General features: G+C 43.8%; 1 protein-coding gene across 2 annotated transcripts in view; it reads right to left on the reverse strand.

The window, feature by feature from the left end:
• Positions 1–25444, reverse strand: part of MAD1L1 (mitotic arrest deficient 1 like 1) — a 922608-nt gene that overhangs the window by 183775 nt on the left and 713389 nt on the right. For both annotated transcript variants that reach the window (XM_075318107.1, XM_075318105.1), the window contains one exon: positions 18891–19081. In XM_075318107.1, coding sequence (XP_075174222.1) covers positions 18891–19081 — 191 coding nt within the window. The remainder of the gene's footprint in view (positions 1–18890; positions 19082–25444) is intronic.

The raw sequence follows: 25444 nt of genomic DNA on the forward strand, positions 1-25444 counted from the left end.
TGGCATATACTGTATATGAAAATGTCTCTGCATATGTAGTGTGTTATATAATATTCCTTACTTCTAATATAATATATATTTTTTAACATAATGAACAAAAAAGTCATGGTTTTAATGAGTGTGTGATCACATCTGTTGGTTTTGTGGATTTGTATTATATGCTGGTAATGACCACCATTATATGATTAACTATTTTCTTTCTTTTTCCATGCAAATACTGTAACATCTGGTTAACCATCTTCCTTTTGAAGTCTGTGAAGAACATTTGTGCCTCGTTTATGGGGGGTTTTTTTTGCACAATTTCATTCTCTTGATGAATATTTCAAACCAAACACAATGGAGTCCAAATGAAAGATTGTGAACGACGTTGCGCTCTCGATTTGCCCAAGATATTTCCTAACATTTTTCAACAAATGCACCTTTACCAAGCTTCGCTTTCTTTTTGACCTTACTTTTATGTCTGTTTTTATTTTAAAAAATACAAAAAAAATGATAAAAAGCAATGTTAGAATAAAATATATTACTAAGCAACCTTCAAAGAAATATGTGTGTGTCATCACCCCCAACACAACCAAATGTATCCCATACAAACAAATGCCATAGATGGCCCTATGCTACCTTTAAAGTCTTTAATTGTCCATAAGTGAATGACTGCTTTGGAAAATACTTATTTTTTTTTAATAAACTACTTTATTTTTTAGATTTATACAGAGCTTCAAAGATTCTGCACAGACCAGGTGAAATTATAAAGTTTTGGCAGCCTGCAATTATCAGTAGAGGGAGCTTATATTGGACCGGTCATCAGATCAAAAGAAAGAAAGTTGTGCTCTTATTTTATTCCCGCTGATCTCCTAGTATTAACACTCTTTGTTGCTTTTAAATCCGTCACACGGTTCCAGAGATATGGATTTTTTTTATGCCATTTACAACGGGTGTGGCTCACAGAGTAATTATGCAAAGCAGCCTAAAGACACGCCCCCGAGGATCCAGTGAGCCATAACTCCTTTGGCAAAGACTACAAAAATTAGAACTAAATTAAAAAAAAATCCCACATCTGGAAACATATAGCGGGTTAAAAAAAACAAACAAAACAAAAAGGTATACTCTAGGTACCAGCTGGAATAAATGAAGAGCAGAAACTGGCCACCATTTACCTAGTTCTCTGTAAGCCCTTCCCATATTCAGCTTATACATTGCACTTCATTACAATACAGTATGCCCCCCCCCCCCTACTGGTGGCAAAATGTTATCACTAGGTCTAAGTGTAATGTCTCGATGACTCTTGGATAGCGGGGTTCCTAAGCTGTCCCTCAAGCTAGGGGGCTCTATTCTAGCTCTATTCTCAGAGATATTCCTGATGGTGGGGATGCCGGAGTCTCCTTCCTGGACCTGCTTCTGACTAGTCCTCATCTTATACCCCCTCCCACCAGGCAGCAACATGACAAGGGTGTAATTAAAATCACAGATATAGACAGACAAGGAAAAACCAGAACTGTGCCACACAGCACAAACACTTAGAATAAAGGTTGCTTTACACCTTGCAATTTATCGTGCGATCGCACCCGCCCCCATCGTTTGTGCGGCATGGGCAATTTGTTGCCCGTGTCGCACAAACTAGTAGACCCCCGTCACACGTACGTACCTACCAAACAACCTCGCTGTGGGCGGCGAACATCCACTTCCTGAAGGGGGAGGGACGTTCAGCGTCACAGTGACGTCACACAGCGGTCGCCCAATAGCAGCGGAGGGGCGGAGATGAGCAGGATGTAAACATCCCGCCCACCTCCTTCCTACCGCATTGGCAGCGGGATGCAGGTAAGCTGTGTTCATCGTTCCTGGGGTGTCACACGGAGCGATGTGTGCTGCCCTGGGTACGATGAACAATCGGACGTTCGATATTTAGAAAATGAGCGACGTGTAAGCGACGAACGAGAAGGTGAGTATTTCTGCTCGTTCACCGCTGTCACGAGGTACGATATCACTAACGAGGCCGGATGTGTGTCACGTACGACGTGACACCGCCGACATCTCGTTACGTGTAAAGTCCGCTTAAGACAATAAGAGATTCAGGAGGAAACACAAGAGTTGGAAGGAAAATACAAAACAACAGGAGTAAACTCCTCAACCGCAACAAGCAAATAGCACAATTTTCACCAGAGAATCACCACACCTCACAGACCAACATAGACACTATATCTGGCATGGGTGGAAGATTTAATCCAGCTTAAATAGGAGGGGAGCAGATGTGATTGGCCTCCACACTACATGTGATTAAAGGAACCTAACAAGAGACCAGTAGAGTTGAACTCCCGCTAGTCTGCCTATGATTCTGCACACAGCAGGTTGACGCCTGTATCGATCTCAGGGAAACCATCAGACGGAGTGTCAGAATCTGCAATGTGAACAGAGCCTGACACCACCATGACAGTCTTTGAAGTTTGGGCAAAACTCCGTGTGACATCTATGCAGAGGATCTGAGGCTTTCTATAACAACAATGGAGAGGTTACCATTAAAAAGTTTTATTTTAAATTTGCCAAGAATGTTGGGTCGAAAAAGGACTGGGTGTGAAAACGACAGAACAGATGATCAATAGTAACAAGCCTATATCTAATCCGCGAGTCTGCAACATGTCTCTACCTATCCAGATGTCAAGGGTTTACGCAAGTATTATTAGGGAATTAGGAATTTATCTAATGCAGCAATTGGGGGGTGTCAATGCACATAAATTAGTTTAACAAACCAAACGCGAAAAAAAAAACTTGGCTTTTCTAACTCTGCAATGTGTTGGCTGGCTGGACACCGAAATGGTTTGATTATTGTTAAAAGGCGGGCTGCCAAAACGCCGCCGCCGGATCGTCTGATGATGGATGCTTTGCTGCTTCATCTTTTATTTTCTGGCTAAATTCCTGGGAAGGCGGATCAAAGCGACACTGCAGCATTTACACAAGGGGATCGAAAAGGTAGAAGAACTAAAAGGTTTGTTTTTTTTCCTTAATTATTCAAACCACAACAAATAAGGAACCTGTAAGAGTGCGGGAGATAAGGCTTATATGAGGCTCTCGTTCCAAAGCTTAAAGTTTGAACGAAGACATAAATCCATCAAGTTCAATCTATACCCGAACAAGCAGAGGAAGGCATAAACCCCATGAGGCAGTTACTCATTGCCCCATATTACGGGAAAAACTCCTTCCCATCTACACATACGGCAATCAGGTTCCTTCGCTGGATCAACATACCTTTCTTATATTAATCAAGAAAGGCATCTAGGCCTAAGGGCTTGTGCAGACGTCTGTGAAACTTGGTCCGAGCAAGGACTAAAATGCACGGTATGTCCGCAGGTCTCCCAACTTGAACTAAACAGCCTCAAACAGCCATGAAACTCAGTCCGAGCAGAGATTGCAATGAATGAAAAGTCCACAGGTCTCCAGACCCAAACTCAACAGCCTCATACATGCCTAAATGACAGTCCATGCATTACGAGCTGTGCTCCTACCCACTTTCACGGATCTATGTGAGGCTGTCCAGCTCAGATCGGGAGATTGTGCATTGTGGTCTGTGCTTGAGCCGAGTTTCACAGATGTATATGAGGCGGTCTAGTTGAGATCGGGACATTCAAGGACAGTCCATGTATTGTGGTCTATGCTTAGACCAATTTCACGGATGCATATAAGTCCGTCTAGTTCAGGTTAGGAGGTCCGCGGACAGTCTGTGCATTGTGGTCCGTGCTCGAACAGAGTTTGACGGATGCATATAAGGCTGTCTAGTTCAGGTGGGGAGATCCGCATACAGTCTGTGCATTGTGATCCGTGCTGGGACTGAGTTTCACGGATGTATATGAGGCTGTCTAGTCTAGTTAAGATAATCTGCAGATAGGCTATGTATTGTAATCCATGCTTAGACCGATTTCACAGATGTAGATAAGGCTGCCTAGTTCCGGTTGAGAGATCCGCGGACAGTCCATGCATTGTGGTCGGTGCTTAGACTGATTTCACAGATGTAGATAAGGCTGTCTAGTTCAGGTCGAGAAATCCATGGACGATCCATGTATTGTGGTCCGTGCTTGGACTGCGTTTCATGGATGTATATAAGGCTGTTAGTTCAGGTGGGGAGATCCGCATACAGTCTAACATTGTGGTCCGTGCTCGAACAGAGTTTCATGCAAGCATATAAGGCTGTATAGTTCAGGTGGAGAGATCTGCGGACTGTCTGTTCTTTGTGGTCCATGCTCGGACTGAGTTTCACGGATGCATATAAGGCGGTCTAGTTCAGGTCGGGAAATCCGCGGACAGTCCTTGGCATTGTGGTCCATGCTTAGATTGCGTTTCATTGATATATATAAGGCTGTCTAGTTCAGATCACGAGACCTGCGGACAGTCTGTGCATTGTGTTCCGTTCTCACACCAGGTTTCTTGGCTGTACGCAAGGCTGTCTACTTCAGATCAGTAGATCCGCGGACAGTCCGTGCACTTCGATCCATGCTAGGACAGCATTTCATGGGAGTCTGCATGAGCCCCTGCATTGTGAAATTATTAAAAAAAATAGATTCTGCACCTGGTACCAAAAAGAACTTTTAAGAAAAGATGCTCCAATAATTCAGTGGGAACACAGGTATTTACTAAAATAGGCAGGTTTGGTGACCGGGTCTCTTTCATTGAGTTTTTGTCCAAAATGGAAAAGGTTTTGTTCTCCATAAACACCTAGATCTTCTTTGTTATAAGTCCAAGAGGGTGAGGAACTTCTATTATGCACTCCCTGGTAAACAAGTCTTCATGCATAGCTCCTGTGGGCTTTGCAGAAAGAAGGGATGATTTAAGTACTAATTGAACCTGCCTTACCGAGGAGCTGAACTGCTCCCATAAGTACAGTTAACGTCAGGTTCTTTTCTTGCAGCTAGAGTCTGGGGCGTTATTGCTCAGCAATTCCAGGCAGCATCTGGGACATTAGCCACGGCCTGCATTAATCCATACATTTTTAATGAAATAATTTTCTACTGTGGAGCAGAGAGGAAATGTAGGAAATGTTAGGGCCCGCCAAGCTTTAATGCTGAGAGTGGGGACAAGGAAGGTCCTGCCTATATGTCATTTGGGAACACGAGGCCCCAGGGACGAGCAGCTATCACAAGTAAACACAGAATAAGAAAAGGAGCTTAGCACCATAGAACAGCATTTCAAGTAGCCCTTCTTTATAGAAAGGAATATTTTACGAGTATTTGTTTCCACCCCCCCCCATCATTCCTGCCGCCAGAACAGAATAAGCACTTCCCACCAGGCCATAGTCATTTGGAGAACACCAGAGACTTATGGGTTTGTTAAAATGTCATGGTTTGTATAAAAATAAAATGAGAGAAACATCATATAAAGCTAAAATATGAGTGGTAATAGCAAAATCTGCAGCTCCCAAAATCACATTCTCAATAATCATTCTGTCGTTAACATTTTTGCTAAAATTTTGAGGTCTTCAAGAAAGAGATTTCACCTTGCTTCGTCCATGACAGCTCATCAAGAAAGCCCCAGAAACCCCAGCAATCATCTAATTTAAGAAGTCCATGAAGGTCACCTGTGATTGTTGGCTGACTATTTCTTCCGGACATGCATATTTCTGACACTGCCACCTACAGGAAAAACTAAGTATTACACTCATTTGAATGGGCGTCCACCTAATACAAGGTTGTGGTCGAGACAACCAGACCATCTCTCGAAACTGGCTCATTGAAGGAGTCCTGAATAGGAGCCCAATTTTTAATGGCCATAAGCCCCATCAGGTCACTTGTACAGGAGTTGCCTTATGTTAGACCCTTTTAAAGACCACCAATCTCTAAGGCTCTGTCCACAAACCGTGTTTCAAGATTCCATCAAAATTGCCCCCAAACAATGAACGAACCCAATGGATCCCAACTTAATTCAAATAGTTCCATTAGGCACCTTTGGGGTCCATTATAGATGGATGGAACGATTTGTGTCACTCCGGTCCATTGGCCAGGTCAGTTGTCTCTGGCAGCTGGATAGGATTCTTGCGAGTCTCTTACCTTCCATGGCTTTTAATTAGGGAGGGCCAACGTAATGCCATCATTGCGGTGTGACACAAAGATGACATTGTGCCAACCGTGCCAATCAAACAGTACCATGAATTTTGGAAGGTAAGACATTCAAAGCCTCCCCATCCAATGGTCAGAGACAATTGACCTCCCCGATGGACTGCAGTCTGGTGAATCTATCTTCAATCCTATAGGTCCATCATATGACGGTTTTCTTTTCATGTGTTGCGGAATGTATTGGCGCTATATAAGCAATGCATAATAAATAATAATAATAATAATAATGTTCTTATGATGAAATCCAAAACTTGTAGAATTGTGAACCTGATGTAATAAACTTGGGATATGGTAACCAAAAAGGTAAAAGAAATTATAGAATCATAGAATGGTAGGGTTGGAAGGGACCTCAAGGGTCATCGGGTCTAAATCATTCTATCCAAGGTCGGTTCTTTGAAATGAGTCCTGCTTAGTGTTTCACTTTGACCCTTCCAACATTCTGGATGAAAACTCAAGAAAACAGAGTAAAACAAAGAAACAGATTAAGTGGAGCACAAACTTCCTGCTCAGTCAACAAATGACCAGAGAGGTGACATCTTATTACAAGAAGACCAAGCCCATTTCTCTGTCAAAATGATAAAAAAAAAAAAAAAAAATAACCAGCATACAAGGTGGATGGATGCAAAGAAGTCACGAATATGCCATTTAATACACCTGAATAAAGGGACAGAACGTTCCTGTATGAGGACTCCTTCTTTATGTAGGGGGGCTGTGTGGGGACGACTCCTGTATGTAGGGGATGCTGTGTGTGAACTCCTCCTGTATGTAGGGGATGCTGTGTGTGAACTCCTCCTGTATGTAGGGGGGACTGTGCTGGGACTCCTCCTGTATGTAGGGGGGACTGTGCTGGGACTCCTCCTGTATGTAGTGGATGCTGTGTGGAGACTCCTTCTGTATGTAGGGGATGCTGTGTGGGGACTCCTCCTGTATGTAGGGGAAGCTGTGGTGGGACTCCTCCTGTATGTAGTGGATGCTGTGTGGGGACTCCTTCTGTATGTAGTGGATGCTGTGTGGGGACTCCTCCTGTATGTAGTGGATGCTGTGTGGGGACTCCTTCTGTATGTAGGGGATGCTGAGTTGGGACTCCTCCTGTATGTAGGGGATGCTGAGTGGGGACTCCTCCTGTATGTAGGGGATGCTGTGCTAGGACTCCTCCTGTATGTAAGGGATGCTGTGTGGGGACGACTCCTATATGTTGGGGGGTTGTGTGGGGACTCCTCCTGTATGTAGGTGGGCTGTGTGGGGACTCCTCCTGTATGTAGACGATGCTGTATGGGGATTTCTCCTGTATGTAGGGGGGCTGTGTGGGGACTCCTGTATGTAGGGGGGCTGTATGGGGATTCCTCCTGTATGTAGCGGGGCTGTGTAGGGACTCCTCCTATATGTAGGGGGGCTATATGTGGGCTCATACTGTATAAAGGGACTACAATGAGATCCATTCTGTATACAAGGGTCTCATATCGTATATAGGGGAGCGGTGTGTGGACACATATGGTATACATGGGAGTGTCAGCGTTCAATATCTAAAAGATATAATAAATAATATACATAAAATGTTAATAGCAGAATTAATTTTAGCCTATTGATTCGGCCTCCGCAATAGTCACAGGCTCTCACGTGGCCCCTCAGGAAAATGAATTTCCCACCCCTGCTCTAGAAGATAATTATGGAAGTCAGTGGTGGTATGTCCACCTTCAGGGGTAGGGTCCTGCACCCTAAAAACTTTCCATATGTCTATGTGGTCTTCAGCTTCCCATCCGTATGCCCTGCAGTAAGCCGAGGATGACACCTTCTAAATATAACTTGCGCATAATACAGGGTTCAATCCATATAATGTGGGAGATAGATGCTGCGGCTTTATACTTCAGGTGATTTAAACTACATAAGCAATGGAAGAAAGCAGCAGGACCAGCCAGCGGGAAACCGGCTCGGAAAGGAAGAGATTATGGACCCTGGATGAGCGGCGTTATTACCACTTTGCAGATCATGGCAGCAAGAAGTTCACATCAATTTCTCAAGTTCACATATCCTGAATTGCAAAGTTACATAGAGCGACTACAAGAGATGGGTAATTAAACACCGTTACCAGATATGGGCCCCCCCGTCCCCCGAGTCGTCCAACTGCAGCCGCCTTATATGTGGTCCTATCTGTATAGTGTAAATTTAGGAAACAAAGCAATAATGGGGGGGGGGGGGGGGGTTACCAATGGATGTTACTGAGATGGGTATATTTTTATGTATTTAACTCATTGAAAATATTGACCCCAGTTAAGTTAGTATTGTATATATACAGTTAAACGATAAAAAATATACCACATTACTTAGCTAAGGTTTTCAATAAAAACATACGCACACAATAAGTAGAGTTGTTTTTTAGCTGCATTTTACACGTCAGCTTTGCTGTGTAGACTGGGACCTAGTCATAAGGGAAATCTCATTATTGGGAAAGTACAGATGACGGCTCTACTGCACTGATGGAGGCCTAAAGAAGGCAAGATCGTAACAACATACATGAAAATAAGGTTCTCTATGCAGTGTATATTCAACTCCCCGGTCAACGGGGGTGAGGGTAAGCCTAACTCTAAATCGGGATCAACTCTAATATGAACTGTGGCTATCCAACTCATACAGTTGATATTGGTGGAGAGAGGAATCTGATATGTTGAGTTTCAGTGTCTGATCCCTTTGTTCTCCTTGGAAAGAAGCCTGATAAGAGGAGAGGAGACAGGAACACCAGGTTGTGTATGGGGTGCTTGGAGTAGATAGTCAACAACCGAAAAAATTGTTTGGCTGAAAGCCACTTACGAAATCTTTGAGAGCCGAGAATACGAGGAGCAAAAGTGAAGACTGCCCTGGTCCGGCTGCAATGGAGGACCAGACTAGACCACCGCACCATAAATCATTTTTTCTCCAACTTTACCAACTTAATTCTTGCAGGCATGGAAAGGTAGAAGTCCATTAATGTTCTAACAGTAATTGCTTACCAGATACCCTATATGTCATCTAAAGCAGCTGTACTAGACAAAGATGCATTTCATGAGAAAAAGGGATAAACCGGTGGCACTCACCGGTAGGGAAACGTCTATTTCTTCACACAGTAAAAATAGGTGGGTGGTTAGGTCTGGGTCACGTATAGACATGTCTATTTCTTCTTTGTAAAAACAAGAGGGAGGGTAAGAGCAGGTCACGTATGGAGTCCAATAAAGACCGGTAAGGACACGTTGAAGAGCTACAGAGAACAAAACGGCCATCATCCGGCTCCATGCCTGCTCCTCCTGGCACACGCACACCTAAAGGTGGAAGTCCATTAATGTTCTAATTATTGTCCTGCTTTCCACATACCCCTTTTGTCATCTATAGGAGCTCTATTAGATAAAGATGCATTTCATGGGAAAAAGGGATGAAACGGTGGCACTCACCCGTAATAAAACGTCTACTTATTCACACAGTAAAAACAAGCGAGATGGCATGTGTGGGACACGTATGAAGTCCAGTAAAAACAGGTAAAGGCCCGTTCAAACACTATAGAGTGCGAAACAGCTGTTGTCCGGCTCCATGCCCGCCTCTCCCTGCACATCACACTAAAAACTAGGATATGAAACAAGAAAGAAGAATTTTCTCTATGCATTAGTGAGTGCCACACTTGTTTCTTAAGTTTATGGACACCAAATGAAAGTTTGGATCTCTTTGAGGGCAGCACCACTGCCATATGGAATTTCCACTTGTCTTCTAAGGCTCTACAGCACTAGAAGGGCAGATGATAGTGTTTGGTGCGGTTCCTTTCTCATCTGCTTTATATACATGATTGAAGAAGTAAAGACATTTCAGTACCGGAGAGTGCCACAGTTTCATCGCTTTTTCCTGGATTTTGTGCTTGCACGCTCTGGGTCGAGCACTGCCGGAATCAGTTTTGCCTCACTGTCCCTTTTTGCAATTCAATGATTAGTCAATTGTACCGATCGTTCCGTTATTAAACTGAAAGATGCATTTCATAGCATGGCAGAAGTATATATGCCATGCATGATTGTGGAAAATTGGCTAAAAGCCCTCTTGGCCAGTGTAATGGCACCCATCAGTGATTGGCACGCCCGTCATGTGCTGCAATACCAGACTCCGCTCATGGGCCAAGGAGGCGCTGTTGAGCTAAGGAGGCTGACCAGAGGAATGAAAACAACTAAGACATTCATATATTCAAGCAATCTCTATATCTCTTATGTGTTTCTGAAAGGAAGGCGGCAATCACTTGGCCGGTTGTCCCGAAAATGACTAATCTCCTTTACGGAGGGAGAGAGATTTATTCTTCAAAGTTTTTACATTTCCATTGTAAATGTGGTGTTATTGAGGGCATATAAAGTGGTTTCAGTAAGGAGTCTGTGTAGGTTTATTAGACAAATTCGCTCCGCGCCTGTAAAGGGCATATTTCGCCGCTTTTACGACTCTTATTCATTTCTTCCCCACTGTGCGAGGTTCAAAAGCAAACTCATAAAAGCCGGATACTGAATTTTGACAACATTTCGAAAGAATAAAACTTCACCTCTTCAGATGGAAAGTTATTTGGAAGGAGCATCACAAATAACTGCAGACAATGAGCCGCAGAGCAATGGCCGCTGCCGCTGTCAATACAATGGAGAGAACAACTCTGCAGATATAGATTTAACATAGCAGCAAATAACACACAAAAGCATGGATTAAATAAAAGCTGCGTTATACCGGCTTCTCTGTGAACTTGTAGCGTGCCGAGCTGTGGTTGTAGCAGGACATTATAATTAGTCCCGTACTGTATAATACCCAAGACACTTCACTAATGGAAAGAACACCAAGCTTCTAATATAGGGTCTTGTATTCTGACAAAAGGGATTAATTGGAAATGTGTACAAATGTACAAACAGTTGCAAAAATCAAGTGTAATATCTTTTAAAAGGGTTATATTAGGCTTAAAGACACATGCTCAGTATTCAAAAGTTTGGACACCCACGGAATGAGGGATAACATCCCGAAAGTGGTGTATATGATCACTGGGACCTCCTGCAATCCCAAGAATAGGAGCTCTGGAGAGCCCCATGTTTAAGGAGCATTGTCGCTCCATTCATTCTTAATGGGACTACTGGAGAAAGTCGAACGTAGTTCTCGAGAATTGCACATGAGCGACCATTGATCCATTCACATGGGGCTCTTTGGAGCCCGGTACTGGGGATCAGAGAGGGTCTCAGTGGTCGGGGTCCCAGTAGTCAGAACCCCAGCGATCGGGATGTCTCTTATAAGAAGGGATTCACGTCAATGCTAACCCCTTCAAGGTGACCACTGAAAAAAGCCGAGAGTAGCTCCCAAGACTGAATGGAGCAGATATGCACATGAGCGACCAATGATCCATTCACACGGGGTTTTTGGAAATGGAGATGGGTCCCAGTGGTCAAGGTTCCAGCAGTCAGACCATGATCGGGAAGTCTGATGGTTACTTCTAAGGCTACTTTCACACATCCGGTTTTTGCTCTGCGGCACAATACGGCGCTCTGCAGAAAAACCGCAACCGTTTTTTGTGCCGCCGGTTGCGTTTTTTTTTTGCATAGACTTACATTAGTGACGTATTGTGCCGCATGGGCTTGCGTTCGGTCCAGTTTTTGCCGCATGTGGCAGATTTAGCCGATGCCGCGGCCGGATGGAACGTTCCCTGGCACGTTTTTTGCTCAAACCGGATGTGTGAAAGTAGCCTAAGAAGGAAATGATATCAATGGCAACCCCTGAAAGGCGACCACTGAAAAAAGTTGAGCACAGCTCTCGAGAATGAATGGAGCAGCTGTGCACATGAGTGACCATTGGTCCATTCACATGGGGTTCTTGGGATCGGAGGGGGTCCCAGTGGTCAGGAACTAAGCAGTCAGACCTCCAGCGATCGGGATGTCTCATGGACACTTCTAAGAAGGGATTTACGTCAATGGTAACCAACCCTTTCAAAGCGACCACTGAAAAAAGTCGAGCACAGCTCTCAGGATGAATGGAAGAGTTGTGCACATGAGCAACCATTGATCCATTCATATGGGGTTCTTGGGATCGGAGAGTGTCCCAGTGGTCATTAACCCAGCAGTCAAACCCTTAGAGATAGGGAAGTCTCATGGGCATTTCTAAGAAGGGATTTGATTTACATCAATGGCAACCCCTTCAAGGCGACCACTGAAAAAAGTCGAGTGCAGCTCTCGAGAATGAATGGAGCAGCTGTGCACATGAGCAACCATTGATCCATTCACATGGGAATTTTGTGTTTTGAGTGGGTCCCAGTGGTCAAGGTCTCAGCAGTCAGACCCCCAGTGATTAGGAAGTCTCATGGACACTTCTAAGAAGAGATTTACATCAATGGCAACAACTTCAAGGTGAGATATCTAGTCATCGGGTCAGGTGAGCATCCTAATCAAATGGGGGATCACAGCTGTGCAGGAAAATAGAATTATATGGCAGCTATACAGATCAATGGCAGCAGAAATACATCTCAAGGAAGAAAGGAAACTACTTTTAAGGAGCAACACTCGATTCTTGTTCATACAGTGGGGTACTGAGTAGAAAACCCACCTCTACGATGTCCATATGTCCTACTAAACCATATGGACAAGGGTTGTCTTGATTAACAGCACCTTGTTTTGATCAACAGCACCTAACAGTGGGGTCCTGAGTAGGAAACCCATCTCTATGATGTCCATATGTCCTACTAAACCATATGGACAATGATTGTTTTGATTAACAGCACCTGGTCTTGATTAACAGCACCTTATAGTGGGGTCCTGAGTAGGAAACCCACCTCTATGATGTCCATACGTCCTACTAAACAATATGGACAAGTGTTCTCTTGATTAACAGCACCTGGTCTTGATTAACAGCACCTTATAGTGGGGTCCTGAGTAGGAAACCCACCTCTATGATGTCCATACGTCCTACTAAACAATATGGACAAGTGTTCTCTTGATTAACAGCACCTGGTCTTGATTAACAGCACCTTATAGTGGGGTCCTGAGTAGGAAACCCACCTCTATGATGTCCATACGTCCTACTAAACAATATGGACAAGTGTTCTCTTGATTAACAGCATCTGGTCTTGATTAGCAGCACCTTACAGTGGAGTCCTAAGTAGGAAACCCACCTCTATGATGTCCATATGTCCTACTAAACCATATGGACAATGGGTGTCTTGATTAACAGCACCTGGTCTTGATTAACAGCACCTTGATGTAAAATATAAAAAAAAGAGTGGCAGCGAGATTTTCTAATAGTTGATTTATTGCCAGCATGTTTTTTATTATTATTCGCATGGGTGGACAACAATTTTGAAAAAGTGACAATAGTAAATGTCATCATATTTGATGCCAACACTGCGTAAACTTGTAAGCAACTGATGCTAAATTGACAGGATGTTCAAGGCGCATCAAAATAATAATGGAGAGCATGGGCAGCGTTTTACATGGAAAATGTACTGTAAGAGAGGCAGGTAAATCATCAGCGTCACTTGGTAGATTACAGAGTCCCGCGGAGAGGAACGCTTTTCCGTTGTATGATGTTAAGAATTCATGGTCTTAAGGTGCGAGGAACATTACACATCTCCAGCGTTACACACCAGTAGGTCAATGAACACTCGGTGTGCTAGTGAAAGTGCATGGCTGCAGTTACGTCCAATTTTCCATTTGCTCTTGTCGAGCGGCTGTCATGCTGCGTCCTTCGCTAGGCTGAATCATATGTAACCCTTGTGCATAAAACACATATCTTTCAGACACGGCTTAGGTTAAACATTGTGTTTGCTTTAGGATCCTTATTTATTCCATTAGGATCCTTCAATCAGCGGCGAGAGCTTTGGATTCTACAGCCGGGGTCGCAGTTTGTTGGGGGGTGTAAATGGCAGTGTGCCGAAAAAAAATATATGTTATGTGTTTGCCTGAGCGTGTTCGATGGAAATTCTTGGAAATCAAGACAAGCCAAGCTGCAGCCTTCTCGGGCTGTGACCCTGCCACGCTTTGCTTGGGACTGAAATTATGCTGCTGACTAGATTACAAATTAGTGACCTGCGCTTGACATTGTTTCTCCCCCTTCCCTCTACTCGACGAGCGATTTTCCTCCACTTCACTACATCTTTAGCCTTTGTCACAAATAAAAAGAAAGAAAAATCACCGGCTTCCACCATTAACTTGCAGACGAGTACTGCACCTACAATAGGATCCGCTATTACACAAGCGGGAACAAGGGAAAAATATGATATAATCTAATGAATAAATGAAAATTACGGGAAATAATTTCCGGGTTGACCGCCGGCTAATACCAGTTGTAACACAGGCAAAATGGCACAAGAAAAAACCCCACCGTGAAGCAATAGCACATTGTAAGCTCATCAAAGCATACAGTTAGGTCCAGAAATATTTGGACAGTGACACAAGTTTTGTTATTTTAGCTGTTTACAAAAACATGTTCAGAAATACAATTATATATATAATATGGGCTGAAAGTGCACACTCCCAGCTGCAATATGAGAGTTTTCACATCCAAATCGGAGAAAGGGTTTAGGAATCATAGCTCTGTAATGCATAGCCTCCTCTTTTTCAAGGGACCAAAAGTAATTGGACAAGGGACTCTAAGGGCTGCAATTAACTCTGAAGGCGTCTCCCTCGTTAACCTGTAATCAATGAAGTAGTTAAAAGGTCTGGGGTTGATTACAGGTGTGTGGTTTTGCATTTGGAAGCCGTTGCTGTGACCAGACAACATGCGGTCTAAGGAACTCTCAATTGAGGTGAAGCAGAACATCCTGAGGCTGAAAAAAAGAAAAAATCCATCAGAGAGATAGCAGACATGCTTGGAGTAGCAAAATCAACAGTCGGGTACATTCTGAGAAAAAAGGAATTGACTGGTGAGCTTGGGAACTCAAAAAGGCCTGGGCGTCCACGGATGACAACAGTGGTGGATGATCGCCACATACTTTCTTTGGTGAAGAAGAACCCGTTCACAACATCAACTGAAGTCCAGAACACTCTCAGTGAAGTAGGTGTATCTGTCTCTAAGTCAACAGTAAAGAGAAGACTCCATGAAAGTAAATACAAAGGGTTCACATCTAGATGCAAACCATTCATCAATTCCAAAAATAGACAGGCCAGAGTTAAATTTGCTGAAAAACACCTCATGAAGCCAGCTCAGTTCTGGAAAAGTATTCTATGGACAGATGAGACAAAGATCAACCTATACCAGAATGATGGGAAGAAAAAAGTTTGGAGAAGAAAGGGAACGGAACATGATCCAAGGCACACCACATCCTCTGTAAAACATGGTGGAGGCAACGTGATGGCATGGGCATGCATGGCTTTCAATGGCACTGGGTCACTTGTGTTTATTGATGACATAACAGCAGACAAGAGTAGCCGGATGAATTCTGAAGTGTACCGGGATATACTTTCAGCCCAGATTCAGCCAAATGCCACAAAGTTGATCGGATGGCGCTTCATAGTACAGATGGACAATGACCCCAAGCATACAGCCAAAGCTACCCAGGAGTTCATGAGTGCAAAAAAGTGGAACATTCTGCAATGGCCAAGTCAATCACCAGATCTTAACCCAATTGAGCATGCATTTCACTTGCTCAAATCCAGACTTAAGACGGAAAGACGCACAAACAAGCAAGACCTGAAGGCTGCGGCTGTAAAGGCCTGGCAAAGCATTAAGAAGGAGGAAACCCAGCGTTTGGTGATGTCCATGGGTTCCAGACTTAAGGCAGTGATTGCCTCCAAAGGATTTGCAACAAAATATTGAAAATAAAAATATTTTGTTTGGGTTTGGTTTATTTGTCCAATTACTTTTGACCTCCTAAAATGTGGAGTGTTTGTAAAGAAATGTGTACAATTCCTACAATGTCTATCAGATATTTTTGTTCAAACCTTCAAATTAAACGTTACAATCTGCACTTGAATTCTGTTGTAGAGGTTTCATTTCAAATCCAATGTGGTGGCATGCAGAGCCCAACTCGCGAAAATTGTGTCACTGTCCAAATATTTCTGGACCTAACTGTATATGTAATATCAGTAATCATTATTATATACGGTTATTTATTCCGGATAGAGCCTGACTTGGACACTAGCAATGGAGCTAAGATAAATCATTATCTAGTGATAGTTCATGGAAAAAAATCCAACAAAGTGGAAAATAAGATTATATAATGAGAGCCAAAAAGGTATTGCAATAGACACTTCTCCAAACAACCCAATAGGAAAAAGAAAAAAAAAAAAGCAGAGTTTCGCCGGTCTGCTGGCTTTCTCAGGGGTTGAATTCTGGAAAATAAAGCCTTTTATAATGGATGTGTCATGACTATAGTTCGGCTCTGACAGGGTTAAGTCAGGTGGGAAGGGTCTGTTCGGGTGTGCCTCGTTACGGGACTCTCGCCGCTTTATTATTGAGTTGATACCGCCAGAACACCGCCAGTAATAGCTCCTGCTCTACAGCTTGTGCTCTGGTTCTTATGAGTTAACTCTGATCTGTCCGGCTACCCAGCCTACCTCCCTGATCTCCGTTCCCCTAGTACTGTCTTCCCATCCTGTCTACCGGATCCTAATCCCGTTCTGTGTCTCTGCCTCCTACCCCTCCTCTGTACTTACCTGACCTCGGCTCCATTCCCTGACTACGAATCTGCTCCCCTCTGACTCCTGACGTTACTCCTCGGCTTCCGACCCCCTTCGTTCCATTTGACTACGGCCTGTTTACTCCCTAGATTAGACGTGACATCCTAGTTTTGACTTTAGCTTGTTTGACTATTCTGACTCTTGTGCTAGAGACCTCTCTGGGCTTTTTGTCTTACTGCACTTGGAAGTTTTATATTCTCTAAGTCCCTGCGCCCCCAAGTGGAAGCTTGACAGGATGGATATAATAATCAAAATATTATAACATGTATCACATGGCAGAATTCTAATCCAAATCTACCAATCCCTAACACTAATTTGCCAGGTGATTTATATGATGTTTGTGGTCAGTTAAAGTGCACTGTAAGTCTAGGAAAATCCATCCAAAGCATTGTGCACGTCCACAGGTGCAATAGTACAACACTGTGCGCCTGTATAGAAAACATGCAAACAACTTTAAGGTGACCATTTGTGCCTTCACACATATATCATGCAGTAAGTTGCGCTAGCGCTGGAAATACGTAAAGACGTATCCAATTAGGGAACTGTCAAATGGTTGTGCGCATGCGCTCCAGAAGTCAATTGTATCAAATTGTGGAACTTAAACAGTTTGTTAGACGATGCTCGCCTTAGGCTACTTTCACACTTCCGTTTTTTTTACTCAGTCACAATCCGTTTTTTGACTGATGGGACTGATGCTTCACACTATGTTGTTAAACTGATGCAACGGATCTGGGGAAGAAAGGAAGATAGAAAGGAAGGAAGAAAGGAAGGAAAGAAGAATGGAAGGAAGGACGAAAGGAAGGAAGGAAGAAAGGACGAAAGGAAGGAAGGACGAAAGGAAGGAAGGACGAAAGGAAGGAAGGACGAAAGGAAGGAAGGAAGAAAGGAAGGAAGGAAGGAAGGAAGGAAGGAAAGAAGAATGGAAGGAAGGACGAAAGGAAGGAAGGAAGAAAGGACGAAAGGAAGGAAGGACGAAAGGAAGAAAGGACGAAAGGAAGGAAGGACGAAAGGAAGGAAGGACGAAAGGAAGGAAGGACGAAAGGAAGGAAGGAAGGAAGGACGAAAGGAAGAAAGGTAGGAAGGAAGGAAGGAAGGAAGGAAGGAAACATTTTAACCACAAAGCAATTTACACATCTGAGCATGCTCGGTTGCTAAAAGACGGATCCGTCACCGGAATCCGTCATTTGACGGATCCTGACGGATTCAGTCGCCCTTACTCTTACATTATAACACACAACGGACGCCGACGCATCTGTCGCTATCAGTTTTTTCGCCGCACAGAAAAAACGTCACATTCTGCGTTGCTTCAGCCCGACAGTCAATCTACGACTGATCCGTCGTAAAACGGATGCAACACAAGGCCATCAGTTGCAATCCGTCATTAATACAAGTCTATGGGAAAACATGAATCCTGCAAAATATTTTCAGGATTCAGTTTTTTCTCAAAGCGACGGATTGTGACTGAGGGAAAAAGACGGAAGTGTGAAAGCAGCCTTAAGAAGCACACAGATGTCAGAGAGGGGTCCCCGGTTGTTCCCTACTAAAAAGTAGGCCAATGTCAGGGAAGGAATCCCTGCTTGAGCCCCCTTTTATTAGCTAAATCAAAGATCCGCTAACAAAAAGTGGTGCTTGCTCTAGTTCCGCATTGCCGTTTCTTGAGTACCATGGTAAGCTATTCATGTAATACATCATTTGTACTGTAATGGCCACTAAAAGCAAAAAGTCTGGCCAGGAAAGTAAATCAATTTGCAGGAACGAGGTCTAGCAGCCATGTCAATATTCGGTGGCCTTAGACAGTAGTCCTGAGAACAGCATCCTTCCTACCTCCCGGCAGTCACGGCTCTTCTTTTGATTACCAAGCCTGGAACGCGGAACGTAACATGTGCGCTATACCATAATGGTTATATCACGCCAAGCTGGGAAGTCAAAAAAAGAGCTGCGGATGCTGAGAGGTATGAGTCTGTTTCCAGGGATTATTTTACCTGGCCGGTTGACGGCATTCTGCGAAACGATTTGCACCATCTCTATTGACCAGTCATTACCTGATAGCTACTTTTCATTTCTTGACACATATACTACATATAGACCACTTTCCTTTACGGCAAAGGCAATGCTTTCTGCTCTAATTGGAAACAGAGCATGGTATAAGTAAAATAATGAGGTGTACCTTAAAAAGCAAGTTGTCTTCCTTATGTTCAGCATACATAGACGTAAGCCGGTACTGGTTCTCAGTAGTGATATCAATGCGGTACCCGGTTAACATGTAGCACGCAGTGCGGAACTCATGGATTTTGGTTTGAAACACTTCCCGCAGTCGCTGGTTCTTCAGTTCTGCACTCTCCACCTGTTTCTTTAACTCTGTAATGAAAAGAAGTCTAATTAGGAAATTTAACGAAAACCAATATATGATAAAGGAACTAAAAGAGGGACGTGAAGCTCCATCATGGATAACATTTAGGACACGGAACTCTAGAATCCAATATATATATATATATATATCTGTTACTATTTTCCATTTGGTTCTAACTGGAAAGCATAAACAAAAGTTGGCCTTTAATTTCTACTATGCCTTTACTAGCAGCTTATTGACCTTTTTCCAGATGGAAATATGTTATTTTTGTTTCTAGACTGGAGAAAAAAAAATCAAAATTGATCACTCGAACCTTAAATTGCTTTAATTCCCTGTACTATTAAAGCAAAAATGATAGGTATAGTCTTAGCAATAAAAGATATCTTATTTGGCGTCTTGTAGATTTAGGATGCGTCTGATACATGATATAATGGTGTGTAATGACATTATGTGAAATTATCTAGTTTTCATTATTAAGTGACAGAATTGCCACCGTGTTTAAAATAAAAAAAAGAAAGGAAGCGCATAAAAAAAAATAAATCTGGATTTGACAATCTGCAAATCACTTCCCTGGCAGAAGCCTTACAGTGACAGTGAGCAAGCAGAGCGGCAGCGCCAGATAATGATATCTGGTGACTTTTACACCTTAGCAGAAAATAAGCAAGTTCCTTTTAATCCACACTATTGGCTTCACGTTCCTGCACCATTGTAATACACAGATCTAAAAGTAGATGCAGAATAATTACATCGAGCCTGTTACAAAACTATCCTAGCAGCAATAAGGCATATGCTCAGGACATCATTACAGATGCAGGAAACAACCTCTAGGTTTGCCTCTATATTCATATATATTGCACACATGACCCAGATTTGGGCTTTGCTCCCCTAACCCCAGTCCGATGGACTTTGTTGTGCTTTATGTTGGGCTTTGCAGGTGGCTCGGTGCGCTCCCATGTGATGGTCTGCCTGGACTGGAGTCTCACCAGACACAAACCTGTGTCTTGATATTAAGACATTTAGTCCTCTACCGATCTCTTGTCTGCCTGCGGATTCTAGTATCTCTGCTCCTGGTCTCTTGTCTGTGACTTCCAGAACCTCTGCTATTGGTCGCCTGCCTGTCTGCGGCTTCCAAAACCTATCCTACCAGGCTCCTGTCTGCCTGCAGCTACCAGTACCTCTCTAATAGGTCTCCTATCTAAAAATGGCTTCCATTACTTCTGTTACCAGTCTCATCTGCCTGTAGTCTCCAGAACCTCTCCTACCAGTCTCCTGTCTGCTTGCAGCTTCCAGTACCTCTCCTACCAGCCTCTTGTCTGCCCGTGGTTTCCCATACCTCTCCTACTGGTCTCCTGTCTGCCTGCGGTTTCCAGTTCCTCTGCTACTTGTCTCCTGTCTACCTGCTTCTTTCAGTAGCACTGCTATTGATGTTGGTATCCTGTCTGCCTGTGGTTTCCAGTACCTCTGCTACCTGTCTTTTGTTTACCTGTGGTTTCCAGTACCTCTTCTGTTTCCAGTGTGCCTCTCCTGCCTGCTGCATCAATGCCCATGGCCCGTGTGCCCACTCTGCAATTCCATTTCATTAACATTTCTGCACTGATTTGCTTTTACAGGATCTCGGTTTCTCAGCCCAGTACTAACTGCAGAATGAGTTAACTGAGAATCAGCCAGTGAGCTGGTTCTGTTTAGAGATTAGAACTCATATGTCTGTGCTTTTCTGAGCTACTCTCAGGCAGTTGGGGCTACTAGAACTACTCTCAGCTCAATAGGGGCGTGCTAACATGCTATTCAATGTCCAGCGTCATCAGTGGTGATGCGCATACAGGTGTCCATTGTCACCGCATGAGACGATGGGCAGTGCGCATGATTAGAAGTCCCGGCACTTCCGGTCATGCGCACTAGACCTCTCTGAAGCTAGGACGTGTACACCCGGCTTCATAGTGCTCATGACCGGAAGTGCGGGGCATTATGATCATGAGCACTCCCCGGCATCTGATGCGGAGACAACGGACACAGGTACGCGTGTCACCGCTGAAGATGCTGGGCATTGAATAGCATGTTAATGTGGCACCCCTGAGGCTTCAGTCGCCACAGGGTATTGCGTCTGCCTTAAGGTGCAGTACTTATCCCGGGTAAGAGGTTAACCACTGGTGTTCATAGCTTACACAACATCCTGCGCTCATGGCTTACACAACACAGCCAGCCAGCAGTTACACAACACAGGTGGTCAACATAGCAATTGTTTTTTCCCTGGCAGGGTTAGTCATCAGGAAGGTGAGGGCTAACTGGGGAAGTTACTAGTGATGGCAGTCCGGATCCCATGGCTCCACTCACCAAAAAGAGCCCACTCTTTCGTCTCATTCATGGCTCCCTATTAAATGTGTTCACCATAGGTGAACTCATATTTAAGCTTTTGTTAATGCCGCCGAAACCACGCCCACCAACGGCTAAACCCCACCCACAACGATCAATGACTTTGCCGAGTGGGCGGAGTTTCTCAGGTGGGCGGGGTTTCGCTGACCAAGCACCCAAATTTTACGCCCAGTGACAGCCGTTTAGAGAATTTAATGGCTCTCACTGGGGATCTGGCCCCTGACAGTCACAGTAGGGAGCCGGATCTTTGTGTCGGAATGAGAGCAGGAACGAACGTCCTTACGACTAGTCCCTGTGCTCATTAGCATATCATAAAGGAACTTTAGAAATACTTTTTCTAAAGATCTCTATGTTTGCAACAAGATAAAGGGACACTTAGACTGTGATTAGTAATACGCACCCAGAACTGCTCATGGCTCTGGGTGCATATTACACCTGACAGGCTCCCTTTAACAGTTAAGTGCCTTGCTCACTGGGGCACAGGGGCCATCACCTGGAGTATTGTGGCTAGTACCAAGAACGATATAATAGGGCAGAGTGACCCGTAGTTAGCACTGTATGACCTAGAAAACCAGCTGCTGGACACTCACTACTCAATATCTAGGTGCCCCTGCCTTGGTAAGGAGGCAGCATCGCCATAGATTGTTGGGTGAGAGCTCGAAGGGTAAAGTAAGATGCCCCATTCTAGAGTTTCTGAATGCATGATTATGGAGGACCACTATCGGTAGCATTGCGATATAAATTCCTCCTTATTTACTTAATTAATTCAGAACATCCCACTATAATTAAGAATCCTTTACTGAAATGGAAATTAATTGTTCATTAGCTCAAAGCATGTGTTGCTTAATCTCCAGCAGGAATCTTGGAAATCAATCTCGCCATACAATGGGCAGAAAATCATTGACATTTTGAGTGATATTCATTAGCTTTTATGTACCTGAAAAAATTGGTCTCATTGAAGCTTTTTTTTTTTTTACATAAAGGTATGTGAACAAGAAATGCTACATCCCTGATAGGAACTAGGCAGTGACAGTGCGGCGCAAGATACTGAAGATTACCCAGACAATGGGCACCTGATTGCAGCATGGAAAACGGATTATTCTGCGCTTCTGTCACAATAGCAGGCTTGCCATACAAATGGCAGTCATTTTATAGCAGATGTAGATTTAGTCTTCCCTTTCATTGCCGCACTTAAAATTAACTAGTCCTACCAAGTGGTAATAATAAACACCCTACATAAACTTTACGGTCATTGAGGGACTCATTCAGGCCTCATTTACAAGCCACATGGTTCCTGTTGTAAACAATCCAGTGGCACTCATGTGGTTAAAATTAAAGACTAAGGTTCACTTTAAATATAAATACAAGAATATTTTGGAAATTGCTTAATAATATTTTAGGGTATCCTCCTTTCCAGTGTTACTGAACGCTTTATTGATTGAGGTCTACACCTTTTTGGTTACCTCTTCTATAATGAAAAAAGAAAAAAAATTGGTGAGGTTTTTGTCCATTTGCAAATAAAGGGTTATTTCTTGGCAAATTGGGGGGGACAATGGGGTTCAAAGTTCTCAACAATATGGGATTCAAATTTTGAGAAAAACCTTACATGATACCGAGAGAATCAATTGCTTTTCCAATGTGGTTCCATGATATATACTGTAACGCTCACGGCCGCTGTAGGGGCAGTGAGCGGGATTATTGGACCCACTGGACCACAGGGGACCTGGGCTTACCCTTTATGGAGAGGGGTTTAACTAAACACCTACCGCAAGGCGGACACCAGGTACCAGCCCCAGGGCAGTGACCGATACTGTGGCAGGTGATGGACACAGGAATAGGCGGGTACAGGCATGGTAACTAAGACAGGCTGGTGTGGACAGGAATGGTGAGAATGGCAGGGACAGACAGGTAGGGGAAGGCAGACTCGGGTGACGAACACAGGGATAGAGTGACCTGACAACTAGCTAGCAGACTGGGTTACTGACTAACTGAATGGGTTTCGCTGGCACCTCCCCTAATGGGAGAATACCCTAAATACACAGTGCCTGTCAGCTATAGGCCGAGAGGCATTTCCAAGAAACGGCACACCAACCCTTTAAGAGAAAGGCCAATGTGAGAGTGCACGTCTTAGGTGCACCCCCAAGAACCCTATGCTGCATGTACAGGGCCCGTGAGGGGGAAGGAGGCAGCAGAACACGTGGATGGCCAGGAAACTGATGGGGAGGACACAACCCAGCTGGGGCAGTAAATTGGCGTCTCTGCAGATACGTCAGACTTACAGATACATCAGTTCCAATGTTTAAAGGGTAGTTTGGGCAGATAAATCATCCCTTTATTCTAAGCATCAATAGGCGTCTAAAGCAGGCTTTACACGCTACAACAAATCTAACAATGTGTCGGTGGGGTCACGTCGTAAGTGACGCACATCCAGCATCGTTAGTGTTGTTGTAGCGTGTGACAGCTACGCTAAAATAAAATTGCACGTCGGGTTGTTCAATGTTCCCGAGGTAGCACAATGTTCCCAATGTGACACCCCGGGAACGATGAACAGATCTCACCTGCGTCCAGCGGCTCCCGCCGGTAATGCGGAAGGAAGGAGGTGGGCGGGATGTTTACGTCCCACTCATCTCCACTTCTCCGCTTCTATTGTCCGGCTGCCGCGTGACGTCGCTGTGACGCCGAACGTCCCTCCCACTCCAGGAAGTGGATGTTCGCCGCCCAAATCGAGGTCCTATGGAAGGGTAAGTACATGTGACAGCAATTAATCGTTTGTGCGAAACGGTCAACAAATTGAACGTGTCACACATACGATGGGGCATGTCACATCGCATACTATATCGTATGCAGAATTGAAAGGTGTAAAGCAGGCTTTAGGGAGAGGAGTAAAAAATAACCTTGGGTCCTAAACCAACATTTGACAGGTTTCAGCATCAAGTCTGTTTAGGAACGTAAAGGCAAATCATTATTTTGGTCCACCATATCTTTTCCTTGCTTCCTTGGCCTAAAAGTCTTTACCAAGTAAAAAGTAGGTTTTTTTTGCTTCGAGAACCCATAGCTTCATGGTTTCACTCGAAAGAAATAAAACTCCAAAAGTGTTAACTTCCAAACATCTATGAAAACTTTATAAATCATATTCCCCTATAACTGATGTAAAAAAACCAAAACATCTTAAGGAGAATTAGCTAATTTCAAAACCACAGCTCTCAACTTCTAGAAATGGATCCAATCCTACCACAAACATCTCCTTTCATTCCGAGAAGCCGCATGGTTTCCAATACAACTGTGTAAATTCCTATTTTTGTACAAACTCCAGGCTAATCAATACATTTATACGCTTTACTAACTTCCCAGGGACTTTTTACTGACCACGCTAAAGCTGTGTAATCTTAAAACAAAAGAAGGGAATTAAACGCAAAGGAATGCCGTAAAACACGACGGCCACATCGGAGGAGTGAGTAATATTTCACAGCTGTCATCGGCTACACTGGATTTAATAGATCTCAAACAGCTGACGGCATAAAATTACATTTTTTTTTATGGCAATGAAAGTGGGTAGAAGTAAATAGTTTCTCTCCTGCAACTGGGAACTACGGCCAATAAAGCCCACGGAGGAGGCTGCGGACATATAGGGGACCATAAAGGGAAGGTTTACATGGTTGTTGGAGCCTCCATTGCAAATCTCGTCGAAAAAGCAATAAAATTCAGTACAGCATATATTGCTATTTTTTTTCCCCACTAACATGATGGTCACCATGACAGAAACCCGAATAAAGCCAGTTATCGTTAATGTTATCCGTTAGGTACTGTTGGTGCAATTCACTGAATGAATCAGACGATATTTTTTTATGTCACAAAAGGTCTTTTTCTCTCAAATATTATTCTCAAATTTGTCTAAATCTGTGTTCGTGAGCACTACCCGTTTGCGTAGATAATCCATCCACTTCACAGGTGTGACATATCAAGATGCTGATTAGACAGCATGATTATTCCACAGGTGTGCC

The sequence above is a fragment of the Anomaloglossus baeobatrachus genome, chromosome 7, assembly GCF_048569485.1.
Source record: "Anomaloglossus baeobatrachus isolate aAnoBae1 chromosome 7, aAnoBae1.hap1, whole genome shotgun sequence".
Taxonomy (NCBI): Eukaryota; Metazoa; Chordata; class Amphibia; order Anura; family Aromobatidae; genus Anomaloglossus; species Anomaloglossus baeobatrachus.